This window comes from Suncus etruscus, chromosome 2, assembly GCF_024139225.1.
Source record: "Suncus etruscus isolate mSunEtr1 chromosome 2, mSunEtr1.pri.cur, whole genome shotgun sequence".
Taxonomy (NCBI): domain Eukaryota; kingdom Metazoa; phylum Chordata; class Mammalia; order Eulipotyphla; family Soricidae; genus Suncus; species Suncus etruscus.
Window position 1 is genome coordinate 134518476 of NC_064849.1, and position 23178 is coordinate 134541653.

The window sequence follows — 23178 nt, forward strand, 5'->3', positions numbered from 1 at the left end:
CGAATCGTTTCGACATGATGAGTCAAAGTATCTCAACAATGACTAAAAGCCAAGTGGTTCTAAAGAATATCTATGTGTTTGAAACTAGATGATGATAATATTTGCTAAGTGAAAGCAACTATGAAGTTGTTGCTTGTAACTATAGATACAAAAACACCAACCAAAATACTAAAGCAAAACTTTCAAAAATAAAGTAAAAAATATTAAGATCCAGAGTCATTTCAAATAACATTTCAAATCATATTTAGGAAAGAAACTAAGTAAAGCAAATCATGAATAAATTTTTACCAGAATTAATGTAAGACCTATCATTAATATAAAATCCTATGTAAAAATGTTTGTTAAACACATTTAGCAACATGCCAAACAATTGAAACAAAAATTGAAATTTAGTACTCAGGTTAAAAAACAAAGACAAAATAATTATAATAGACAAAATAATTATAATGAATAAATATAGGGATCTGTGATATAAATGGACTCCTATGGTACCTACTAAAAATCTTTTGAGCATAGAACAGTCAGACAATAGCAAAAGATGATTTTATTTGGTCAAAGGGTCTTGCATCTTCAGAGTTCCTATATTTAATTTAGTTATTTACTGCAATTCCAAACTAAAGAAAAACCCCTATGATTAGCAAAATAAAGACACTAAACACTGCCTGGTAAAAAAGACTTATCCAGCTTCTAACAAAGAACAATTTTTACTTAACCACTTTCCAACTCAGGGACACTCTGTTCTGCCTTAGACTGTTTAACTTCAATATAAGGCAAAAGCTTTAAAAACGACACAAGCAGTCAAACACTGCTTTTAAGTAAAGCACAGCGGCTGCTGACATAACACTGCTGAGAGATGTGTGTACTCATTTAGGATTTAAACCTTCTCCATTAAGCTCTATTGAAGAGCAACTGCTGAATAAATGAATGCAACTATGTTTATGTTAAAAGCCTGTTTCCCTCAGCATGTAATTAAAGGAAATGTTGTACAAAGCCAGTACTTTTGTCAAGCTCCTGTAAATGGAAAGATGGATAGCACTCAGAGAAGTGAATGCATTGCTTCATATTTAACCTTAACACTCTTGTCATTAATGGTTTGTCTAACTTGGTCTACAAAAGACAAGGTACTGCTCCATTGAAGTAAAATTAAAAAAATCAACTAAACCATGCTTTTCAGAACAGAAGATTCATTATCGCCAGCTAATGTATTGGCATAAAGCAAAGTAACATCCTATCAAGTAAGGCACACACATTCAATCTGCCTTCCCACCCCCCCTTTATTTTTAACTCATGCTGTTTTATTGTTATAGGCAATTTGTACCACTCAGCATGACAGTGTAAACTGAATCAAGATTAATTTACATGCAAAAGAACACTTAGGAGAGCAGCATGGTAAGCAAATGTATTGTCTCGATTGCTGAGGTGGAAAAAGAACCTGGAAAGAAAAAAAGGTGCTCTAATTAAGGGGCATCAAATATGATTGCTTGTGGTAGTTAAGGGCCAGAAAATAGTAAATGTCTGACCATTTAAAGAATTAGCATCTTGCTAGCTAGGTACCCATAAGGTGGATGCATAAATCATAATAAAATTAAATAAACATTCTAGGTTTCTTAAACCAAGATTTCTCTAAATGAAAATATATCAGGTAGTCTCAAATTAACAAGAAAAAAATATGCCAAGGTATCATTAAAAGTTTCTCCTATTAAAATAACTTTAAATACTATACAGCTTGCTACACACAATAAAGGTAGTTGTTGAGAAAATATTTTTAAATTGTCAGACTACAGAATTTTGTTGCTTCATTAGGATTCATTTGAATTTTGGTGAGGCGGAGGTCAGTACTTAATTTAGGTTAATCAATGTAATTAACTGCTAAAATGTAAACCAAATAATATGAGAAAATAAAATTGAAAAATTTCCCTAAGTCTTACATTTGTAATCATTTCATTCATAAGAAAAAAATGGATAAGAGGAGACACTTTGGTATAAGCAATTGGGTTAAGTCTCTTAGTTAATTAAAACTGTCTCCAGAAACCAAATTAAAAAAATTTTAAGTCAGAGAGATCATACAGTATAGCAATCACCCAATAGCTAGGTCATTAACTACCTATGCAAGGCTCAAAACCCACAGCAATAAAAAAAAAAAATCAGGCATCTGGTTAATGCTCACAGTCTGAATGCTATTAAATAACTTCAATATATAGGATAAATTAATTTTCTATTTAGCACTTTGAATAGCAATTTTATAAACATATATATGTAGTCTTGGTTCCCTAAACGTAACATGGAGAAGTGATAGATCAAACTACATACAGAAAATGAAACATTTTCTTTAAAAAATATTAATCTAATATATACAATGTTAGATAGTCTTACTTAATATTGTGTATACATTTTAATTATGTACAGCTTCAGTATAAAAATAAAACAATATCCCTTATTTTCTTATAATTTTTCTCACTAAATCCTAATATATTTAATGCGTGCCTTAAGTCTTAAAAATAGATGCCCTGTGAAAGGCGATGCTAAGTGTGTGTGTGTGTGTGTGTGTGTGTGTGTATTCATCTAATTCAAGGTTTAAAAAATAGGTCTGTTATCATATAATGTTACACCTAAATTTACTGGCCTCTTACATACCAGAAGTTTGTGTTGATAAAATTTGAGGAAACTGATTTTTTAAAATTCTGATTTAGGACTTTTAGTTAGCAAGTCATTTCTAGTAACTTTTGTGAAATGAACTGAGCTATTCCTAGGGCAGTACAACAAATACATGTGTAAAGTTGAGAATTGAGACCTTTCTTACGAATCCAGTTGAAATCTCTAACTAAAAAGAAGCCAGTGAAAAGACTCTTTAGACCAGCGGTAAATTTGCAGGCATCAAGTCCCCTATCAAAGGCTGAATTCGGGAAGACAGAAGGAATGATACAGAAATGCCAAGAGACTTGCAGGGATTTACAAATACTTCATATAAACAAATTTTCAAATAGCTTTATTCAGAGTAGCCTTTCTGCTCTATTACACATAGCAAACAGCTGCCAGATTTATTCAGACAAATAATCAACAACCATAGAAGTAAAATGGCAGAAGAAAAAGGAATTTTGGCAACAACTCCACAGAGAACCACAGCTGCTCTCCAAGCGCACCTCTTTCATGAGCTCACGGTTCTGTGTGGCTGGTCAGGGAAAAAACCCTCAGTGACACAGAGCACGAAACCCTGATCGAAATATCAAGGAGTCTAAACCAAAGCTGAGTGAGAGAAAGGGCCTACAATAACAGGCTGTTTAGCTATATCTTCACTGCTCTTTTTTTAAAAAAAAAAAGAAATATCCCCTTCACAGTAAATGTGCTGAAGCCTTATTCAGTCACTAGTGTACCACTCACCTTGGTTTGCTGAGCAGATGTAAAGCAGAGAGGCAGGCTTTAGCCAGCAAAGGGTAAGAATAGCAAATGTAAGAATCAATTCAATTGGTCGTTAGAAAAATAAAATCACAAAGACTACTTCTTAACTCCTATAGCAAAAATCAAGTTCCAAGAAAACAAATGCAAAGGATTATTCAGTCCCTAATTATTTTGTTCATGTTGTTTTGGGCCACATCTGATGATGCTCATGGGTTACTCCTGGCTCTGCATTCAGGGATCACTTCTAGGGATACTCAGGAGACCATATGGGATGCTGAGGATTGAAACCAGGTGGGCTGCATGCAAGGCAAGTGCCCATCCCATGGTACTATTTCTCAGGCCCCCAATCCTTAATTTTTGATCACTTAAAAACAAAACACAAGAATGAATGACTCTTATTGATATACTTGGATGAGATGTTCTTGTGAATCCTTCTAGAACTACTTTCTGACATTGTAGCCTGCAAAAGACTGTTCAAAAACAAACAAACAAATAAACAAGCAAACAAAAAGCAAAAACATTTGGCATAACAATGATGATGTACACAAAACATGCCCTTCTTTTTAGGCACAACCATTTGTGTGCATCAGACATTTTAAGTTAATGGGTAGGGTATGATGACCTCAAGTGGAAAGTACTTTGTTAGATCACCCCTTCAGGAAAAAAGAAAACTGCCTAGATTAATACAAACTTAAAAAAATTACTTACCAGTATATTATTCACATAAAACCCAACACTATTAGTTTAAAAAAACATAAAGTCAGACAAAAATTACTCCCCTTTTTATAAAAAAAAGACCGTTTTCTTTGGGACAAAATGTATATGGGGGAACCTCCCTAGCAATAAGCAGAGGTGAATTTTGACTAGAATTGAATGGCTTTAGTTGGGGGACTTTAGATATACACCCAGCAGAGTTGGGCGTGGGGTTATAACTGCTGGGGTTTCAATCTGGGTTCCCGTGCATGAAAAACAAGTATAATTAATCTCTGAGCAAGCTCTCTAGATCCAGGGGAAAAAAATTCTTTTTCATAGAAGGCATGCTCGACGTGAGGGCAAGCACTTAGCAGTAATATTAATATTCTGCTGGAAAATTTTTTGGGTACATATTTATAATGATTCAGTCCTGACAAAAGCTGACAATAAGGGATTCCTATAAAATGGAATTAAGCAAAAAGAAATGAGGAGTTTTAATGCTATCAATTAGGACTTTGATTTTAAGTGTAGAGGATGCTAATATGTTCAAAGAAAAATATATTAGTAGGACTGTTGTATAATGAAAGAAAATACAGAAACATAGCATTTACAGTGACAGGACTTTAATAAGTCCAAAATTCCTGGCAATTTTACTGAAATAAAATACATGAGTACATTCCTAGGTTGATAATCCATAACTCTGAGAATCAAAAAGTTGATTAAGGATCAATTTACTATGTTGAGAAGGTATTAAGCAATTTGCAGTTATGCTAAGGATGCAGACAAGCATATACTCTTAAGATTATTTCTTATATAAATAATGTAAGAAGTTATATAAATAATATAAGAAATGTGTGATAAATCAACACATTAGCAAAAATGGGAAAATAATACACTGACATCTATTAATGGCTGTGGTCTATATGGTACTTTATTTTAAAAACTGGTCTGAAAAATGAACACACATTATTTGGGCTGCCAATTTCTAGTAAACTGCAGTAATCTCTCACCTTGCTCTTTTTTAAAATCTTTTTCTGACATGGCCACAGGTAAAAGTAGTTCTCCAACAGGTGGCTGAATATTAACACTGAAGCTGTCATCCTTGGTACTGAGAGAAAAAGAAAAAGAAAAAGCAGACTAAATATACAGTTCTTAATGGAATAAAGTTAAATAAATGCAATTAAAGTGTGTGCTGACATAAAATATAAGACCTTCTTGGCTCAAATATTAGAATTAAAATGGCTTGAAAGTATTTTTTTTATCAATATTTGCAAAGAAATACACTTGCTATCTCTTATTTTTAAGTAAAATGTTTATTTAAGCACCAAATTACAAGCATGATTGTAGTTGGGTTTCAGTCATAAACAGAACCCCCCCTCACCAGTGCAACATTTCCACCACCAATGATTCCCTTCCTCCTCCCCCACTCCTGCCTGAATTCGAGACAGGCATTCTACTTCTTTCATTAACATTGTCATGCTAGTTGTTAGTATAGTTATTTCCCTAACAGCATTCACCACTCTTTGTGGTGAGCTTCATATTACACCTGCTATCTCAATGGGAAAATGTATTTTTTAAAACAAAAAAACCCATGCAATTACTGTAAGAACTGATTTATATATTACTTTTAAAAATGGGCAAGCAACAAGCATCTACTGCTTCCAGAGGAACAATTCATGCAGCTTACTGAGTTGAATGGATGCAATAGACATATATGTACGCATAGAAATATATGTACACATATACACATCCACATGCTTATAAATTATAGTTCAATTCTTTATCTTAATTTAATTTTTTGATTTTTTTAAATTGAAATACAAAGTCACAAAGATATGTATGACTAAATTTAGGTCTACAATGTTCCAACACCAATCCCTTACCAGCACCCACTGGAGAGTGGTTTTTTTTTTTGGTGGGGGGCACACCCAGACCTGCTCAGGGGTTACTCCTGGCTATGCATTCAGAAATCGCTTCTGGCTCAGGGGACCATATGGGACGCTGGGGGATCGAACCGAGGTCCATCCTGGGTCAGGCCCGTGCAAGGCAAATAAATGCCCTACTGCTGCGCCATCGCTCTGGTCCCATGGAGAGTAGTTTTTAAATAAAGAACTAATGAGTGGCCATATTTTGTTCATGTGTTAATGAAATACCTATTCTTCAAACTTGATTTCTTGAACAGAATCACTTATTTCCCAGTAGTGTTTTTCCTTCACATTATTGATCAGTAAGTATGTGGTAAAACTTATTATTTCAATGATACAATTTCCAGTAAAATATTTAGGAAGGGCAAACATTTGTACCTGAATCAGGTGAAAAAAACAAACAAACCAATATTTGAATGCCTTTCTTTCATTTGCATTTCAAAAAGTTCTCTATAAAATTATTAAAACTGAACAATTTTTAAAAAATTATTATTTTTATTATTTATTAATATTTGAACAGATTTTTTAATGTCAATATGTCTGCAGTTAGAGAGACATATCTCTCAATTAACTGAGTTTGGCTGCAAATTAAGTAGAAGATCCAACTATTTCTTGAGAAATGGGCACTTATATTTAGCATACTATATATGTTTTTTTGCTTTTTTGGGGCTACACACGATGATGCTCAGGGGTTAATACTGGCTATGCGCTCAAAAATGGCTTGGGGGACCATATGGGACGTTGGGGGATCAAACCATAGTCCGTCCTAGATTAGTGCGTGCAAGGCAAATGCCGTACTGCCTGCGCCACCATTCCAGCCCTATATTTAGCATACTATTAATGGGGAATTTGATAGCTTAAAAATGCTGTTACAGATTTAGATATCGTTCACATATCACCCTCTCAAGTGTTTTATTTTCATCCTCATGAGGCTTTTGAACAGTTCATAAATTTGAGAACCACTCTACATTCCATCAAAGAAGGATGAGTGTGGATAACGGAAAAAAAATCTATTTTTTGTTTGTTTGTTTTGGACTACACCTGGCAGCACTCAGGGGTCACTGCTGGTTCTGTGGTAGGAAGTTACTCCAGGCTTGAGGGACAATATGGGATGCCAGGGATCAAACCCGGGTTTGCAGCATGCCAGGTAAACATTCTACCAGCTTTGCTATGTCTCTGGCCCCTCATTTTTTTTTAATGAGTTAAAAAAAAAAAAACTCTCCTAAAAATTTCTCCAAATGATGTCTACTCCTATATTAGAAGAACCAGATCTTAAAGAGGGTGGAAAGGTAATGAAAGAAATGAGATTTACTGATAAAAACGAGACATTAGGTTGTGACATTTTACTACAGGGGAAGTGACAAACATAAGGTGAAATTAAAAAATCAATTTTTATCTCTAGGTCTTATATAAAGTTATGTAAACTGCCCTTTTTTTAATGATTCAAGATAGAGACTTTACTAAAAGAATGTTTATGAATCACTAACATGATTTTTCTAAGGCAAACTAATACATTTTGTTATTAATTCAGTAAACATTTACTGGGGACAAAACTGATCACATATATGGGACGAGAACATGAGGATTTCAATCAGGTGAAATTGACTCTTGAAGCTAGCAAGCAAGTGGCAGAGAAAAGGCTCAATTATATTTATGTTTAATTATGATATGTCCTATGTGAAATGCAATGTGAGAGACACGTAGAAGGCATTATGGTCTCAGGAAAAGGGGCCAATTATTTGGAATGAGGTGAAAGCAAAAATTGTTTTCAGGAGGAAAGAGAAGGCAGTCCTCTGTGTTCCAAGAATGAGAAACTGGGCAGAAGGCAAAGAAAAGTGTCAGTAGGCCAGTTAGGAGTCTAATTTAACCACTGAGGCAGGAGCTTTTGATGTACTTTACTCAGTTAATCCTAAGAGTGATATCTAAACGAAGCTTTTGTTACCCCCAAGTAATTGATGAGAAGTTCACTTGATATATTATCCATTTATACCTATAAATAATTCTGCTTCCTAGAATGGGCAGAATTGAGAATGGGAGCCCAAAGCAACAGTAACAACAGGTAGTATGCTTACTTGAAAGTGCTGGCTGAACCAAGTTCAGTCCCTGGCACTCATATGACGCCCTGAGCCCTGTCTGGAGTGATACCAGAATATAGAGCCAAGAATAAATCCTGAGTATAGCAATGTGTGGCCCAAAAATCTATAAGAAAGAAAAAAGAATAGCGACAAGGAAAGACACAGGAAAGGGTAGTGTATCAGAGGTCAAGGACAGATCTGGCAACATTGGTAGGAAAATACTTTGAACCTTCTAATATGAGTATCTGTGGGGAGAATAAAAACAGATTCAAGGAGAAAAGTTTTGGAGGCTAAGCAAAGTGCTTTAATTTTAATGATGTATTTATGAGTATGACTGGCATGCCCAAGAACAGATATTTAGCAGATAATTGGGAATACAAATAAAGAAACAGGAAAGAGGACAGGGTAGTATTATGAGTTTTCAGGTAAGAATTAAAGCCTTACAAATAGAAATGGAGATCAATCAGAATAAAAGCTATACCCAGAAACAAGATAAGAAGGACTCTGAGGAAGAAATGTACTGAAGAACGGAAGTGGAGCTGGAGAGACAGAAAGCACTGCATGTGGCCAACCCAAGTTCGATCCCTGGCATTTCTTGGCCTGCCAAGTCTGCCAGGAGTAATTTCTCAGTGCAGAGCTAGAAGTGATGCCTAAGCATCACTGGGTGTGGCTCAAAACCCAAAGATGAAATAAAATAAACCACTGAGTTAAATTATACATACTAATCTTTATTCACATTTTTCCTTTGCTTTTTTTTTATTTTGTTTTGTTTTGTTTGTTTTGGGCCACACCCAGTGATGCTCAGGGGTTACTCCTGATGCACTCAGAAATCACTCCTGGCTTGGGGGACCATATGGGACTTTGGGGGATCGAATCACGGTCCGTCCTAGGGTAAGAGATAAAATGATCAGGCTTCCAAATACTGAAACCATGTACTTTAAAGGAATCTAGCCCAGGGAAAAAGGTGGAAAAGCAGATAAAGAGGGAAAGAAAAGTAAGCAACGTACAGGAGTCCAGTGGGCTAAGTGGCAGATTTAAGTATGCAAAGGATAAAATGAGATACTAAACTGCCCTCTTACCAAGTGCAGAGCGAGAAATAAGTCCTGAGCACAGACACTTGTAGAACAGTGTCTATAACAACTGTAACTGATTGATAATATACTAGTTTTTTTTACTGTGGAACTCTGCTTCCCTTGGGGCTGACTGGAATGTGGAGTTTCTGCAGTAGATGAGACATCGCTGGTTCTATGGACATCTACTGGGGAGGCATAACTTTGCCAACAACAGTAAGACTCCTCTTGGTAGAGGACTCAAGATTATTTTTCTTCTTGGATTGAACTGAATTTCATCTCATCTCTGACCATCCTTGTCTTTTCCCCACAAATTCTAGGCAAGTAAGCTCATAGAGCAATTTGTAGGCTTCCAGTTAAATGTGCATGGTGTCTGCTACTGGTAAGGTTGGGAAATTGGGGGCTGAACTTAGTGCTTTAATTCCCTTCTGAAGGCCTATCTGTCTTACCTTAATTTTTCTTTTCAGTGTGTTTGATATTCTGCCAGATTTGTTCTTACCATGGTAGTAGTTTTCTCCCATGAGTGTTCTGCTCTGTAGATTTTATTTTCTCTGTTATTCTTTATCTGTTCCCATTTGCTTTCTAACTGCCAATAAATCTTCACAATTTCTGGTCAGCTAATGGCACTCTTTTTTCCCTCCCTGGGGTCATTCTCGTTCAAATCAAAGGATTTTCTAACAGTTTATTTTTTATTATTTTTTAATCATATCTTTATTTAAGCACCTTGATTTTAGACATAATTGTAGTTGGGTTTTAGTCATATAAAGAACACTCCCCTTCACCAGTGCAACATTCCCATCACCAATGCCTCAATCTTCTTCCCCCACCCACCCTCTCCCGTCACCTGTATTCAAGATAGGCTTTCTACTTCTCTCACTCATTGACATTTTTCCTAACATTTTAATGGATTTAGGCCAAAAAGGGGGGGGGAGGAGGAGGAGGTGGGTTCTAGTGTTTGGCCCTCTGATTTGAATCAAACTGTATCCTTCTTATAATATAATAATTAATAAACTAAAACCTGCCAATCACAGTATGGATAGGACCTGTTATTGTATTGCATTTTCTTTTATCAAGCTCCTCCCTCATTCACCTACTTTTATTTTAGGCAGATATTTATTTCCAACATTCCCAAAAAATTTGATATGACTACTAGTCATATAACTATGTGTTTATAATAGTCATACCTTTATTTACATGTCATATAGCATAATAATACAAAATTAATCTAGAGGCTAAAGTAGAAAGATTGTATGCTTGTTCCTTTTAATAAATAAAAATATACCCTAAATACTTATATCCCATGCTTTCAACATTTCTTAAGGTTCCTAATTAAATATGCTCTTATAAGCCTAATTTTATATGCTGATTTAGATCATGTACTTTGAGGCAAAAAAAAATTCAACTTCAGCCATTCTTGCCTTTTTTCCTCCCTTTATTGAACTACTAAAACTAATACAGCACATCACTAAGCAAAAAGTGCTATTTGCTATGCAAAAGGTGTAGCCAATGATTGGCATGTAAGGCCAATTGATCTACCCATTACCACTATCTCCCTACCCCCACCAGTGCTACTATGAAGCTATTGATTTGAACACTGTCGATCGGTTTCCATTTTCTGATTTTGGGCAGGCCAATTAAGAAAGTGAGTAATTGTGATTACACTGCTTCAGGATCAATTACATTTGATGTAAGACAAAGTATTCTTTTTGAACACACACAAAATATTTTTAATCTACGTGGCTTATGTACTTAATAAAATCCAAAATAATCCACATATATTAAACACATACTAATGTAAATATTTTTATAATATTTTCTTCAAATAAGTTTAAGGAAACAAATATGAAGACTTGTTTATATAAACTCCCAAATCTAGAATAAAAATCAAGCACTACCTACACATTTATCTCTTTTGAGATTCAATTAATTATGAAAAATAAAATTTAATCCTGTTCAAAAAACTACTGAAAAAAATATTTATATTAAAAATATATAAAAATTAGTCCATATCACACCATTAGAAACACAAAAACCTTTTAATATAAATTGATAAGAAAAAGCTATCATTTACTTTTTAGTTCTTAATTTTGTCCCTACTTGGTGCATGAGCTCTGTCATTGGACTCACATTGTCAAAATCATTAAAATGAATATACCTCTGGTGTTGGAGGCAAATCTATTTAGAGTGATGTTACTCATAGTCTTGTGCTCAGTAATATTGATCTGTGTTGCTTGTCTAATAGAAAAATAATAAACAATTACTAGACAATGTTGGGAAAAGTAATCAGTTTTTATATATCACTAATATAGCAGACCTCCCAAAACATAAAGGCGATGATCTGCATAAAATCAATGCGTTATGCTACATTGCTTATATTCATCACTGCAAAGCCTCAGAAATAAATGTTACAATATCAGGTCTGAGTTACTGGTAAACTGAAAAGGTATATGAAAAAAGAAAAGCTCACTATATTTAACCTATTAACTCTTTAAAAGATATCTATTCTTAAATATGTAGCCTTTTTATCATAACAAGCTGTCACAAGCTAGCTAAAATTTAAGTATATCTAAATTTTTTTAGATTAAGAACAAACCAATTTCTAATCAAAAAATATCTTATCCTATGTCATAAAAGTGAGTTCAAGAATAATTATTAAAGATGCATTAATGTAGTCATATTACTTGGCTGATAGTTTCATTAGGAAACATTATATAGAAGCAGTAACAAAACTGAATCCCAGAGAAGCTCTTTTCAATAGTATTCAAGGAAAATAAACACCTTTGCTTAACTACATCAATGCTTATTCAAGTTTTATCAAAACAAGTAAATTACAGTAAAAAAAATATGAGTTATAGGTACTGACAGAATCAGTAATTCTTCACATAAAAAGTTCAAGATAATATAGTAGATATTTCAAAAATATTTTCTGAGTCAATAATATTGAAGGTTTTATTTTTCCTATTTTTTTAACTATAAAGTGAAAAATTATCCAGCAGTAGCTCCTTATTTTAGCCAATAAACTACTAATTTCAATCACCATGGTAGATAGTAATGGCAAGTTGTGTAAAAAAATACTGAAAATATAAATCTGCACAATTCTTTCTTTTTATTTATTTATTTAGCACAATTATTTCATGGCAGTCAAAACACTGCCAAACAACTAATGTTGTTTAAATGCTTCATCTCTCAAAGACAAATGCTGTTGAAGGCTTAGTTTTTGGTTTACTATCCTTCATCAGTATTATAAAATACAATACAATAGAACTTACCACAACTGGAAACTAGCAGTCTGGGTGGAATCGCAAAAGTCAATACCCATTGAAACAGTAATGGATCCCTCAGGCTCAAGAGATTCTAAGAAATAAGATAATTTAGACATGAAAACATGGAGGATGTGAAAAAGTGGCAAAATAAATAGTGAAAACATAGGTAAGATCTGTATGTTTCTTGGTTAGTGTAACTGATTTTGTTGGTTTAACAGTCACATTTAATGATGATCTATAAGAACAACTTTAAATTAAGGACATGAAAGTAAATCACAAAGTAATTTTACATACTGCTTGAAAGCATCTTTTCCACAATCTAAATCTGCATACTGCAATGAACACATTATTTGTTTCAAAACATACTTCAAACATAATTTGATACCCTGAGAAATTTCTTGTTTTTTTTTTATTATTGTCTTTGCAGGCAAGAAAGTGGGAAGGAGTTACCTGTTTGGAACAACTATAACTGTGATTGTGTTGGAACAACAACTTTAATGTGTTCCTGTTTCGAACAACTATATTGGACTCTGGCTGCTTCTAAGAAATTATATATCTAAATCTACTGACTATTTAATATATAAAAGTTTAAATAATGTTTGAAATTTCCACTGAAAATTTAAAATACAAATTTAAACAGAACTGGAATAAGAATTTAAGTTGTACTCACAAATTAACCAAGACAAATGGCATTATAGGAACTAAACTGTAAGTCTAATTACGTTATTCTAAAAATTACTGAAAGATAACTTAGTAGTTAATTAGATTATCTTGCAAAGGAAGGAATAAAAGTGTTTTTATAGATTTGGAATTTCTGAAGCTTCATCTATCACCTAAGTATGGGAAATAACTATCAATAAATAATACTGATGTTTTTCAGTTGACAATGATAAACCTTGATAATGACAAATTTTTATTTTGCTTATGATTCCAAAGTCTGGATATAAGTTATAATAATGGGGTTTTGACCCCATTATTATATTATATATTTATGTGTATATTATAGATTTATATAGGAATTATTCACTTTTGTTTCTACTTTGCTCAGCTTTCAGTATAAGTATACTACAGTAGTCACATATGTGGCTTTATCTTCAGCTACTATTTCTGTATGTATCTTATTAGAAATTCTTATTTATTAGTACTAAAATCTAATAGGCTCTTTATCCTCGGGCTTACTGCTAAGTATTATTCATCATTTAATGCTAAACATGATAAGAGATGATGATACAGATGGGACAAAAGAACAATCCTGTAAACTTAATACATTTTCCTGAATGCTACTCAAGTACTAGAAGACTTACTGCCTAAATCTTAGGCAAACGTACATAAATGTAGAGTAATGATACTATTATTGCATTTCCCCATAGCAATATACCACATCAGTTCACAGCTCTGTTAGGCATTCATGATTTAGGTCTTTCCATATCTCATATCCCTGTATTTCATTTGACAAGATGACAGTTCTCAAGATGCCTTGCCAATAGAACTCTGACACAGTTTGATACTATATTCAGTATTATGATAATTAACTGTGAGTTAGTCTATGCCAGTTTGGAAGGGCAGCTTATGATCAATGGCTTCTTTATTATATGAATGCTTAAAGAGTAAAGCGATCAGCATACAACTATTCATGCAATGGCTTTTTATTTTTATAATATTTGATACCTACTAAACTCGGAAAATTTAATCAACCTGGTGTTTGTATTAAATACTGCTTCAGTATCATCACTTACACATGAGGTGTTGATATGGAAATGGTTAGAAAACACTGGTTCTATTACACATCAACAATAATAAAATATGAAACCATAAAGGACAGCTGGTGAGATCTTATCTGACCCAAATTTGCCAACTGTTAACATAAAGCCTTTGAGTAAGTAGAGAGCCGAAGGTTATTTCTCTCTGTGTGTTTCTGTGTATTTTAAAAATCTTTCATGGTTTTGGCTTCTTTAGAAAAAAAAATGGCATTTTATCCCCTTTATTTTAAATGGCATATATTCTTAAAAGGAATCGAGTTTCATGCTGAAGGGAAAAATACAGACAAAAGTCATTGCATATTATAGAATAGAAAAGACATGGATAATAAAAACGAAACAATCGATTAATAAAAATACTACTGATATCTTTGAATATTTATTAAATGAAAGAAATATCTTACTTCCATATTTCATGAAAATATAGTATTTTTCTCTAATGCATTAAGATATTTTTGCAGGACTAGTTAAAATATACCATACTCTATAACAGTACTCTCTCTAACGTATATATTGATCAAAGACTAGGCGATAGTACATACGGTATCTTGAGGGTATTCAACAAATGACAAAAATGATTAATGAAACATTAGTCATAAAAACGTACCTAAGGACAAAAAGGAAAAGCCTATTACTGGTATTGAGGCAATAGAATACTTTCATATTTTATTTCTGTATTAAGGCCAACATAAAATTTATTATATTTATTTCTTCTATTCTACATAGGCCAACAAAAGGTCAACTCATCAACTCATTATGCCAGCTCACAGAAACGTTAATACTGTTCTACTGTTTTAACCTTTGGGTAACATTTTCAACCTTCAGACAATTCATATATCAACTGCCTGGCACTTCTTAAACTAAACTAATTTTTTAACTAGGTAAAAAGGCTGAATTTCATATTACAAGCAATAAAAAAAGAACACAATTTCAAATATTCTATAATTCCTCAGCAATATATTAATTTCATAGAATAAGTAAAACTCATTACACTCTATATTCTTTAGTTACCAAATTATTTTAAAAAGGCCTACTAAATAGGCTGTGCTATTAATGTAACTATACTTTGGTTGCTTATAAAAATCTACCCCATCTCATCTATTAGAAATTGTTCTTTTAAAAAAAATTTTGTGTGCAAACCATACTTGGCAGTACTTGGAAGTATACCAGGTTCAAAACCAGCAGTAGTCAGTGGACATGTGGTGCCAGGGATTGAATCCAAGGCCTTATTCATGTAATGTCTATCACTCAAATCAAATCCCCGGCCCCTATTCATTTATGTGCAAAATACAATACGAAGAACAATTTCCTTCACTGAGTGACTCAAGAAGACCATCAGAGAGAATTCATCTATGTTAAAGAGCTCAGGTGAAGGCAAATGAAAATAGAACTGTTATATGAAAGAACAAGTAAAGAAGACGCAGTTACCAAATATGAGTTCATCCTATGTTACTTATCTAAATTACTATTAAAAATATGATCAACATTTCAAGGAATTTTAATAGAAATATTGTATTCTTAATTGAGGTTTTGGCTGCAGCTATTCCAAAGTGCCCTTAGGCCTGTCTCTATATACATAAAACAGAAAATAAAGAGATATTCTAAAAACTGTAGTGTGTGTGTGTGTGTGTGTGTTTTGGGTCACACCCGGCAGTGCTTAGGGGTTATTCCTGGCTCCAGGATCAGAAATTGCTCCTGGCAGGCATGGGGGACCACATGGGACACCGGGATTCGAACCGATGACCTCCTGCATAAAAGGCAAACGCCTTACCTCCATGCTATCTCTCCGGCCCCAAAACTGTACTATCTTTTAAGTGAGACAACTATTACACCTCCCTTTTAAAATGTATGCTTTTAGTAAAATGTTTTGAGAACATGGTAGTAGGATCTGCTGGCTCGTGAGACAGTATGGAGAAACGAGCACTCTGGTAACTGTGTGGCAGCCACTGGACTTGATCTCTGTAAGAATAAAGGCCCAGCATGTACTTTATGCAGGAAAAGGAAGATTTCTGGATTAGCTTTTTAATGAAGATTCAGTGTGACTTGCAAATAGTGGTGACATTAAAAATCAAGATGTGGGACTGGAGCGGTGGTGCAGCATGGGGCATTTGCCTTGCACACAGCTGACCTAGGACCAACCGTGGTTCTATCCCCCAGCGTCCCATATGGATCCCCGAGCCAGGAGCAATTTCTGAGCACATAGCCAGGAGTAACCCCTGTGGCCCAAAACCAAAACCAAAAACAAAACAAAAAAAATCAAAATGTGGGCACTCTTGTGATGGGTGTGGTGTTGGAATGACATCTGCATGAAAAGTATAATTAATAGTGTTGTAAATTCTAGCACTTCTGTAAAAATGACAACATAAAGCAAAATCAAGATGTGTCTTGATACCAGAAATGATAGACTTTGGATAATTCTATGTCATATGTATGGGAGAGAAGGGAGATAGGCAGAGCAGTAAAGAGCTATGTTCAGAGAGATACTACAGGGGGAAAGGCATTGAGGCCTCCCTTATGAAGTGGACCCCTCCCCCCCCCAGCACTGCCAGGAGTGATCCCTCAGATCAAGGACTAAGTCCTGAGCACAACCAAATATGGGTCCCCTCAACATATTCTCCTCCCTCATCACCAAAAAAACAAAACAAAAAAAAAGAAAATCTCTTCTCACTCTCGGTCATCACTTTCCCTTTACTTTTCAATTTCAGGACTGAGGAAGGAACAAGGGAAGAGGAGGTATGGGAGGTATTGTTTTAAAAAGGCAGACCAAAATCAGGCAAAAGATCAAGTCGGAAGATAAAGGAAGAGGTGGGGCGGGGAGTGATGAATTAGCTATATAGAATGGAACGGTTTTAATTCTTCAGACTCTTTCTTTCATCAAAACTTGCTCTGAAGTGGGCACCTGACTCACTAGGGGCAAAACAATGTATTTATTTTGTCTGATCAATTGTGCATAAAAGAAAAAGAAATTGTCACATGTAATATGTATTCTACCATAATTTAAAAATGACTATATTTAATACAATAATACAAAGTTCTTAATGTAAAGTAATATTTACCTATTGGCCCAAAAATATGCATTTGCATGCCTGTAGGAAGTCTTTTTTCCCCTATATGGATATTTTCTATCTTCCGTTCAGTGGTATTATTTAATGTGATTTGAACTGAGACCATCTTATCTTCAAAAATACATGGTTGTCTTGGAAAGAAATAATGGGCAGCTAGTCCTTTTCCACTCATCCGATGAAGCAGCACGTGTGTTTTCATTGGCACAAAGACAGGGGTACTGACCTATTGTACATTAAGAAAAATTAAAAAAGTGAATTAGTGAATATAGTTACAAATATGCTTAGAAAATATGCAAAAATTGATAACATATAACTACTATTTTCCCTATTTTTGGTAAACAAACAGTGGGCTATCACACACAAAAATATTAAGTTAGTAATTATATGAAAATGTAAAGTAAAAGTTTTCAAGGGGGCAAGAGATATAGAAGAGCAAGTAGAATACTTGCTTTGCACATCCCAACTCAGGGTACTTTCCATTCAAAGTACTCTATATAGTCCCTAAGACACAGCAGGAGTAACCTCTGAGCACAGTTGGTGTAGCCCCACAAAACAAAAAGCTTTCAACATAGTTTTATGTACTTTAAAAGCACCTATAAAACATTTTGACAAACTAAAATTAATAAGGAATTTTAGCTATATATATTAAAATTATAGAGTTCATATCATTTTTATTATAGTTTTATACTACATATATATATTATAGTTTTATACTTATCCATTACTGCTAATTTTCTAGCTGCTTTTCTTAGGCATTCCTGCCACAGGCTAGTATCATCTACCAGCAATCAAATCTTATAACTTCATTTCCAATCTTGACTCCTTTCATGTCTTTTACCTGGAATAGCTTTCCCTACAAACTGAAGTCTGTGATATGTTTATGTGCATTACTTCTCAGACACTTTGATTTCAAAGCGTATAGCAGTCCCAACTCTGAGATCTGATAACCACTTGCTCCAGTTTTGTAGGCCTTTCATGGTTTCAATTTTCTAATTTGTTTGAACTTGATTTAAATATACTTACTGTATTTTAATACTTTCCCACCAAACATAACCATCAACACATGATTAATGATTAGCTTTTCTCTAGAAAGACAAATATTCTAATTATTTATGTACTTGGTGATATCTGGGGGTTTTGATTTGAGTTAGTAAACCAGTATCACATTAACCTGTAGGGAAGAAACAAATGGTCAAAGGACAAATTTTTTTGTTGTTGGGAGTAGGCCCACAGAAGTTTGCTTGTGGGTGAGAGTGGTGGGATAAAATGGAGGGGAAATGGTGGAGGAAAGTGGGTATGCTGGTGGTGGGTGTGGCGCTGAAATGATGGATGCGTGAAACTACAATTAATAGTATTGCAAATCACAATATATCTATAAAGAATAAAAAACTACCAGCTCCACATAGTTTTATTTCTTATAGCCCTACAATATGATTTAATTATCTGGTAGAACATGACTTCTCTGGCTTTCCTCCTGCCATCAACATTTTCGTGTTTAATCAGTTTTATTGCTCCACTTCAGTTTAGAAGATTTTAGTTCAATTCACCCTTCAATCATTTACTATGTTTCAGAGGCAGCACAGTAAATGAAGAAATGCAGCCCATCTAAAATAATGTGGCAGCTGTCTTTCCATTAAAGTCAGAGTAATGCAAGTGGTTTGACCTGACTTGGGCCATCTTTAAAAAAAAATCAATTTGTAATTAAAAAGCTCTAATCAAGATTTTTTCCTAATAAGTGTTCTCTCCTGAACTAGATTATTCATTCTGATTGTACAAGCAAGACTAACCTAGTAAACAAATTTACTTGGTCACCAACACTTGAAAAAATTGTAATATTTTTATCCACGGATTTAAAATTGCACATATACTGTGCATGCAAAATTAGAAGCAATGATTTCTACACATTAGCAAAACACAGTATTCCTTTTCTAGAAACTTTACTAATGAGAGTGGGGGTCGTAGTGTAAAACTATCTTTAAAAAACACAGTTTATTTTTGCAAAATGCAACAATTAATGTTTAAACAAAAAATTAACTATAGGATTGGGAGATTAAAAAAGGGCAACAATTCCTGGCACCACAAGCCTCCTAGTTATTGAGGTTACTGCCCTGGAGGTTCCCAGCATGGCCAGAACAGCTCTGCAGGAACCAAGCAGCACTGTATTCCTCAGGCCTTGTATTGAACCAATGGCCTGGCTCTTTTTTTTTTTTTTTTTTTTTGGTTTTTGGGTCACACCTGGCAGTTCTCAGGGGTTACTCCTGGCTCTAGGCTCAGAAATCGCTTCTAGAAGGCTCGGGGGACCATATGGGATGCCGGGACTCGAACCACCATCCTTCTGCATGCAAGGCAAATGCCTTACCTTCATGCTATTTCTCTGACCCCAAAGCACGAGCTCCCTAATGGCCTGGTTCAATGGTGGGGGTCCCGGGACTTCCTGAGCACTGCTTAAGAAGACTTTTCACTTCCTTCAAATCTGTTTATAAAGTAACGGGGCAACTAGACTACACTCAACTTGTCCCTTCTTATGATGGTAACAGCAGCCCATAGAGATAGTACAGATGCTAAGGTGTTTGCCATGCATGTGGCTATCCTAATTCTTGGTCTCCATCTCCCATTATGGGCCCCTGAGCATCACCAGGAGTAATTCCTGACTGCAGTCAAGAGTAAGCCCAACACTAGTTGTGGCCCCAAAATATTTTAAATGCTCAAATTTTCCAGTTTTATCCATAGGTTCTTTTCTTGTATAAAATTAGGTAGCTCCTGTCCTAATCACTTTTATTTGCATGCTCAGCCTGAGTTCTTTTTCTTTTACAAAATCTTAAAGAGTAACCTACAATAGCAAACTAAATTCACTGTGCCTCTGAAACACAGTAAATTATTTAGGGGAGAATTGAATTATTTGAAATGGTCGAATAGGCCTTAAACAAGTTTTGGGTAAGCTAATACAAGAATATACACATGTCTTCTATTTACAGATTTATACTCAGTAAAAAATATCCCCACCCCATAAATTCCCATGCCATTAACACAAAATTAAGAAATGTGCCATCAGGGGTGGGGGAAAAAAAAAAGAAATGTGCCATCAATTGACTATATGTATTTTATGCTTTTTTATGCTATATGTATTTTATGCTTATTCCTTTTATTTATGATTAGTATATTGGAGACAGTAACCAAACCTCTAGTTCCAAGGACATAATTTCAGTACATAATTAAATAATGCTGATATTACCAGCACTGCTTGTATGAAAACTGACAAAAGTATAGACTACATGCAATATGGGGCAGTGAAGTTGAAAGCTGGAAAGGCAAAAGCAGAGTAGCATGGAAAAGCAGAAAGTAAATGGTTAGCAGCTAGGAAATCATACTCTAAAGTTTTAGAATGTCTGCTTGTATCCAGGTAAGAGCCATCAGTTTGTCTTGAATGGCTTATTCTTTTTCAGTCTAATCCTTGGACATGTGGTCCAAACATTTGCTGGGGTTTTTTTTTTTTTTTCACCTTGTCCTAAAATTCTGCTCCTTTATTATAGTTTGTTTTTAAATGCTTAGTTTAGGAATGTGTAAAGAAAAAAACCAATCTAAATTTTTCATTTATTTCCACACTCAGCTTCAAAAAGCACTCTTAGTAAACTCAACACCTACAAAATATCCAGTAAACTCTTAAAGTTTATCTGTGATAATATACAAAGATCTTGCAAATCAAACCAAAAGAAAGAGATGCCGATAAAACCATAGAGTCTGGCATACATCAAAAAGAACAAGAACAATCAGTGCTGGTGCAGATGTGGGGAGAAAGGGACTTTCAATTCACTGCTGGTGGAAATATCAACTGGTCCAGCCTTTTTGGAAAACAATATGGCTATTCCTCAAAATTAAAACAAAAACAAAAACCAACAACCAGAACTTGAGATTCCATATGACCCAGCAATACAATACTCCTAGAAATATACTAGGAGTTCCAAACACAATGTAGAAAAGCCCTTTGCATTCCTATGTTTGTCATAGCACTATTTATAATAGCCAGAATCCAGAAACAATCCAAGTCCATGAGAAAAGATGAATACATAAAGCAAATTGTGGTACATTTATGCAATGGTATACTACGAACCTGTTAGGAAAGATGAAGTCATTTAATTTGTTTATACATAGATGAAGAGTATTATGCTGATCAAAATGAGTCACAATGAGAAGGATAGACATATAGCATTCATTTGTAGTACATTAATAAAAGTATGGAAATAATATCCAGAGACAATAAAGATGAGGACCAGAAGGACCAGTCCATGTTAGGAAGTTTTCCACAAATAGCGGGAGAGTGCAGTTAGGGCAGAGAAGAGACCACTATGACAATGATAGTTGGAAATGATCACTCTGGACAAGAATTGGGTGCTGAAAGGAGATAAAGTGATAGGCATGATGCCCCTCAATAACAATATTGCAAATGAGAGAGAAAGAGAGAGAAAGAGAGAGAGAGAGAACAGGGAAATGAATAGTAGTGAAAAGTGCTGTATACTGCATGACATGAAAATCATGTACAACTTTGTTATCTGTGGAAAAAAACAACCAATTGTATTAAGAACAACCTTGTCTTCGTGGTGCTTAAATAATTAAAAATATACATTAATATGGAGAACTGTTTCTCCCAGCATTATAAACAGCATCACAAATAGCACTTTGCAGTGATTGTGTATACTTTTTAATACTATAGAGAATGGCTGGGGCCAGAGTGGTGGCGCAAGTGGTAGGGCATTTGCCTCGCACGTGCTAACCTAGGATGAACTGCAGTTTGATCCCCCAGCATCCCATATGGTCCCCCAAGCCAGGAGTGATTTGTGAGCGCAGAGTCAGGAGAAACCCCTGAGTTTCACTGTGTGTGGCCCAAAAACCAAAACCAAAACCAAAACCAAACAAAAAAAACAAAAAAACCTATAGAGAAGGGCTAAATGAAAGCTGGTTGTTTTTTATTAAAAAAAAAAAAAACCAACATTTTTATCAGCAATGGTACTACTGAGAATTCTGTTTGTGGGTGATTGTCCTTCCACTGTCACTTTACCTTGTCCTCTTTCTTTGTATCTTTGTTCCCATAATTTAAAATAAATAATTAATAAAAAAATTTTTCTCCTAAATTGATTCACACTAGACATAATAATCTACACTCAAAATTCTCTCAGCTAAAGATTATAGCTACTTGGATATGAGCTGTATGTTGGTTAATTAATATTAATGTTAATTAGTTATATCAATGTTATTATTATATAAATATCTCATAAATGGAAATTCTCATTAATGATGCCAAACTTTGTCAGTGCCTGGGAAGAGTGTTTTGAATACTAAGGGTTAAGTCTGCCTCTTCAAGATCTTCTAAATGAGTTACGCAAGTAATCTTTGTTCAACAAAACCAGTAGGTTCCACAAATCCTTCAACAATGTCCATATGCCATACAATTAATGCTGACAGGAGAGCAAAGGCTTAGTAATTAACACATCAGTTTAGAGACCTATATTCCAGAAACATGTATGCTTTCTTTCTACTTATATTCTAACATTCCAAACATTATAGGTATTTTTATGACTTCACATTTCATATAACAGTATTTTTTATGGAAGATAAAAAGAACAAAAAGAAAAAGTAGAGTAGTTTATAGAAAACTATCATTTGGCAATTATAACTAGCCACAGATTAGGCTGAACTACATATACTATCAATTTTGTTGACCAAAAAAGTTAATTCGCAATTCGTATGTCCAACTTAAAATATTACTTTGTTCCAGTTACTTATAGCCTCTTGCATCACCATTTTTTACTTTCTATGAAAAGAGGGGTTCCTGCTATAATTCTAACTCATTAGAGTTCTATATTGAGATTAGAGGGCAAAGCTTAACTAAAAAGAAGTAATATTATGTCTTTCTTTGTCCTCTAATTTTAGGCTCCCAAT

General features: G+C 34.3%; 1 protein-coding gene across 1 annotated transcript in view; it reads right to left on the reverse strand.

Annotated features, from left to right (window-relative positions):
* AP3B1 (adaptor related protein complex 3 subunit beta 1) overlaps positions 1-23178 on the reverse strand; it is a 239500-nt gene that overhangs the window by 15294 nt on the left and 201028 nt on the right. Inside the window, exons 23-25 of the mRNA XM_049766041.1 lie at positions 17236-17467; positions 12429-12513; positions 5100-5197 (exon numbers count right to left, since the gene is read on the reverse strand). Of these exons, the coding sequence (XP_049621998.1) occupies positions 5100-5197; positions 12429-12513; positions 17236-17467 (415 nt within the window). The remainder of the gene's footprint in view (positions 1-5099; positions 5198-12428; positions 12514-17235; positions 17468-23178) is intronic.